The sequence below is a fragment of the Sinocyclocheilus anshuiensis genome, unplaced genomic scaffold (assembly GCF_001515605.1).
Source record: "Sinocyclocheilus anshuiensis isolate Anshui unplaced genomic scaffold, SAMN03320099.WGS_v1.1 scaffold3429, whole genome shotgun sequence".
NCBI classification, from domain to species: Eukaryota; Metazoa; Chordata; class Actinopteri; order Cypriniformes; family Cyprinidae; genus Sinocyclocheilus; species Sinocyclocheilus anshuiensis.
In genome coordinates, this window is record NW_015555980.1 from 1 (window position 1) to 5,467 (window position 5,467).

Here is a 5,467-nt window from a genome sequence, read left to right on the forward strand (position 1 = left end):
TTTTCTTAAGTTGCAGCGCGTTGAGCTCTCTCGGCCACCGTAACATTGTTATTGTAGCAGATGAGTAAATAGTTAAATAGACATTGCAACAAGTGGCTTTATTAGTCAATATTCATTTAATTGAGCATAAGCATTTCATTAGTTTTTCTTGATTGCTAACACACAATTCATGAAATAATTCACCATTTTCTCACAACTATAAACACAATCTCAAAACTACACACCAACTTGTACAAACTTCAAACTTACAGGTCAAAATCAAATATTTGAGTCAAAAACATTATCTTTTGTCAGAATCAATCTTTGGCCTCAGATGAGACACAAGCACGACAAATACACAGACTGCTTCAGTGTCTAGAGAACACTAGTGAGATCAATTCAAAACACTGTTACAAAAACCTCCTTTTGGGAAACAGGAATCCTTCTGAAAGTCAGTGTCTGTTACAGTATACAACAAACAGAGCGTACAGATACAGTGAAATTAAGCAATAAGCTTTAAGAAAAGTTTATTTTCATTACACTACTGTAAACAGCTCTTACAGTAGATGAAAATCACTCGAAAAGAAAAATTCAAAGACCTGAGAATTGAATATGAACACACAATACAGTATACTGTCAGTTATTGTACAGTAATAAATAAATACTATAAACAACTACAATAATATATACACTACTAGCACAACTAATATAAATGACCATTTTAATTTGGTTTAGATTAAAATTTAGTTCATGCCCTAGTAAAAAAAAAGTAATATATTAAAAGTACATTTATTTAATATTAAGTATAGTTCTATTAACATATTTACTGACATATCACTCAAGACTTACTGATATAAAAATTATAACTGAACTTTATTTGGAGTACTACTTGTGCACAATGCACATCTCTTAATATTAAGCCTAAAGTGTGTTTTAATATCACTGTTGATGAGGATTGTATGATCTTTGAATAACATCAGTCTTTAAAAGCAAGATATTTAAAGTGTACCTGAAGTATACTTGCTATAGTTCCACTTTAACACAATCAAAAATACTTCAGTATATCTTTAGTTGGACTTCAGCACTACTTCCACACAATTCAAATACTTTAAGTACAAAGTTAGTTGTTCCAATTTAGCAGACTTTAAGCATACCGGTTTAGTATACCAAAGGTACAATTGCAGGGTATTTTTATTAAGTACATAAATATGTAAATGTATTTGTAGTATACTTATCATGAAAAAAATGTATTTCAAATGCATTTTAGTATATTTATATTTCACAATTCAAATGCTTTAAGTACAAAGTTAGTTGTTCCAATTTAGCAGACTTTAAGCATACCGGTTTAGTATACCAAAGGTACAATTGCAGGGTATTTTTATTAAGTACATAAATATGTAAATGTATTTGTAGTATACTTATCATGAAAAAAATGTATTTCAAATGCATTTTAGTATATTTATATTTCACTAGGGATGGCTTATCTGTGTTTATAGATGGATGGAAGTGCCATCAATCCAGTCTTTACTTCATTTCCTCTGAGACAAAGAACTGGACTGAGAGCAGAAGATACTGTACAGAGAGAGCAGCAGATCTGGTCATCATAAACAACACAGAGGAACAAGTCAGTGTGTGTGCGCGTGTGTGCGCAATCGTGGTGTTTAGTTTTTAAATGAAAGATAATGTGCTGAAATCAGTCTGTGCTTATTTTATAAAATGTGTTTTTGTTTTGTTTCACTTCTCAGGATTTTGTGAAGAACATTTCTGGTGTTGCTAAAGTCTGGATTGGTCTGACTGACACTGATTTGTAGGGCACATGGAAATGGGTTGATGGCAGCAATATGACCTCTGGGTGAGAAATCACTGAACTGAACTGATTATTATTTTATAAACGATTCTCTCAGTCAGTATCATATCACACAGAAAGCAGCCCTGAACTAATGCTGATCTGTTGATGCAGGTTCTGGCAGCCTGGACAACCGAATACAATAGAGGAAGACCGTGCTCTAACTCATTCACCAGGATGGGCTGATTTTCCATGGAAGATACTGTACAGAGAGAGGAGCAGATCTGGTCATCTTAAACAACACAGAGGAACAAGTCAGTGTGTGTGCGCGTGTGTGCGCAATCGTGGTGTTTAGTTTTTAAATGAAAGATAATGTGCTGAAATCAGTCTGTGCTTATTTTATAAAATGTGTTTTTGTTTTGTTTCACTTCTCAGGATTTTGTGAAGAACATTTCTGGTGTTGCTAAAGTCTGGATTGGTCTGACTGACACTGATTTGTAGGGCACATGGAAATGGGTTGATGGCAGCAATATGACCTCTGGGTGAGAAATCACTGAACTGAACTGATTATTATTTTATAAACGATTCTCTCAGTCAGTATCATATCACACAGAAAGCAGCCCTGAACTAATGCTGATCTGTTGATGCAGGTTCTGGCAGCCTGGACAACCGAATACAATAGAGGAAGACCGTGCTCTAACTCATTCACCAGGATGGGCTGATTTTCCATGTGGTTATACGTATAAATGGATCTGTGAGAAGAGTGTTCTTAAATTACTCATTATAATAAAAATATACGTATGTGCATTATGAACATCTAAATATGTCTGTTAAACATCTTGTGTTCAGTAATTTTACCTGTTTTTATTTGAATGGCACTTAAATTAGGTTATTCTGTAAACAAAATAAAAATAAATAAAGAAAAATTAAATTAAATAAAACATTAAAATAAAAACCATTGTAATATTACAATTTTCATATGAAACTTTTTAAATTCACTTTGTTTTGAATGTTCAAACTTTGTCACATCTGAAGATCTTAACTAAAATCTGCATGTGAAAAACAACAGCAATGTTTCTACGGACTGAAATAAAATCAGTAATACGATGATGACGATATGATATAATAGAAATGTCCATACAAACAGCATTGTTCCAATACTCTTAACCAAAATGATCATGATTTTAGTTGCATTATTCAGGACATCAGTAAAGTTTCATTTGAAATGTGACTCTCTTGCAGCTTTTTTGTAACTACAGTAAGACAATAAACCTACTTGACGGTGATTTACTTGTTTTCAATAACTAACTGGCATATTTCCTGAACCATGCGAGGAATATAAATGGAAAGTTGCAGAAGCAAATCACATAAACAGCTTCTAATGTTTCACTCAAAATATGAACAATAGTCTGACTGTGGAAATCACAATATGGTCTAACAAGTATGTCTTCTTTATAAACACATGCTGCTCAAGCACTTTCTAGGATCAGTATGATTGGTACATCAACAAAATATAAGTAGAGTCATTAATTATCACTATATGAAACTATTACATATTATTTATTTAAAACATTTGATGGCCGTTTGTTTTATGCTAGTGATACCAAAAATTGCTTACACAAAACAAGCCTAAATTTTACCCCCAAATGACTGACAGTTCCTTTAAAGTCCAGCCTCCTAAAAGTCAGTGAATAATCTGACTGAAGGAAGAGCATCAAATGCAGTCGCTGCTACAACCATCAACTGTTCAGCCGTCTGAACTTCTAATGTAACAACCTGAAGCTCATCAAACGCTGAAGGGTTTCAACACCAAATGAACAAGCCCCTGATGGCTTTACACACAAACATGCAAACTCTGCTAATGATTGTGTGTTTTCACATGTTTATTAATGGTCATTGTGTTTTTGAGGAAATGTACAATACCTGAGGGAATGGAAGGAGTGATTGTGTGATAATATATGCATTTGAACCTCATTTAACACACCAAGCATTGTTGAAGATCAAGTTCCTTTCTGCATAAATACTGAACACACAAACAAACACAGATGAGAAACACAACAGTCCACTCCAGGAGAGAAACTAGTGTTCTTGACAACACCGAAACTAGAGAAAATGGAAAAAGGGCTGATGGCGCGTTTGAAAATATTGACGTTATTGTAACACTTACATTCATTTTTTTATTCATTGTGTTTTGGATTAGATGTCTTTTGACCTCAGTCTGTGTAGTTGCTCATTCTGTTGACCTGTTATCTAGTTAATTATCTCATTAGTTTCAGTGTATTCATGACCTTCAGGTTGGTTGTTTGTGTGTGTGTGTGTGTGTATGTGTGTGTGTGTGTGTGTGTGTGTGTGTGTGTGTGTGAGAGAGAGAGAAGGGGTGGATTTCCAATCTCCTCTTTTTTTTTTCTCCCTCCTCTTTTATTTGAGCAGGATAATTAAAAAGAAAAACAGAAAATTATAAGGCAAACACATCATTGTACAATGTATTAAACACTTTTTTAATTATTAATTTTACTGTTAAAAATGGCAAATTTCCCTGCAAGCTACTATTATCTTTCATTGCATATTTTGTATACGGAATTAAACAGTATTTGTGTTAAAGGAAGGGTCTGTGATTTGGTTCCAAAAAATGTTTTATGCTTGTTGAAAATCACATCCCGATAGCAATCACTAAGTTAAGGGTCTAAATGTATTTATATGTATTTATTTCGACCATAAAATGTTTGTCCAATCATATCCCTCATTCCGAGGACTATGACTGTTTGTATATGAAACATCATCAGCGCGTTATTGCAGACCGAGAAGAAAACAAACATGCAGTAAATGTCTGAGCTGCTGAATAACCAAATAGTGCCAGATGTGCCGGATTCCAGCAGATGTTTGAGTTCTTCTTCTGAGGGAATTATTCCTGTGATATATTCTTCTGATGAAATACATAGCTGATGGGAGCCAGTTTGATGGAAACAGAATCCAAAGAATATTAACCTGAAGAGCTTCATTACTTTAGTCTACATCATTTTATTTATTTATTTACTCAAATATAAATGAATCAAATAAATCAATTAAAAAAAACTAATATATCAAAATGGTCAAAATATAGATTAAATTATTAATAAATAAATTAATTAATTTATCAAGATCAGGTCAGTATAATTACACCTATACTTAAAACATAATTAGCATATTGCACATTAAAACTGGTTTTACATGTCTTTTTAACTTTAAGATAATGAAATATCAGAAAAATAGTTATGGCATAATTATTTTGGCATTACCTTAATCGTCCATCGCTGCTGAGCACCGGATTGGAAAAAATTTTTTTTGGGGGGGAAGGGGTCGTCTATTTTACATCGCGGTACTGAAATCCCTGGGATTTAGTTAAAGTTAAAGGGGTCATGTGATGCGATTTACATTTTTCCTTTCTCTTTGGAGTGTTACAAGCTCTTGGTGCATAAAGAAGATCTGTAAACTTGCAAAGACTAAAGTCTCAAATCCAAAGAGATATTCTTTATAAATGTTAAGAGTCAACCACGCCTACCTAAAACGGCTCGTTCTAACACGCCCCCACTCTTTCGTCGAATCCGCCGGCTGCGCCGTTCTCAACCCCGCCGCCTCTTCTCACTTTAGCCCGGCCTCAGTTCACGCTAGGCCGCCGTATTTTTTGTTGTGAAAGCAAAACTACTTTGTTTGGTCTTCCAAAAG

The 5,467-nt window shown here is 33.9% G+C and overlaps 1 protein-coding gene across 1 annotated transcript; it reads left to right on the forward strand.

Moving 5' to 3' along the window:
• Window positions 1–1,419: 1,419 nt before the first annotated feature.
• On the forward strand, window positions 1,420–1,959 carry LOC107676065 (C-type lectin domain family 10 member A-like; the record flags this gene model as incomplete). Its single annotated transcript, XM_016470591.1, is given in 2 exon segments — window positions 1,420–1,603; window positions 1,725–1,959. Coding segments are annotated over 2 exon segments (295 nt in total), but the record flags the coding sequence as incomplete, so codon positions are not given.
• Window positions 1,960–5,467: the final 3,508 nt, after the last annotated feature.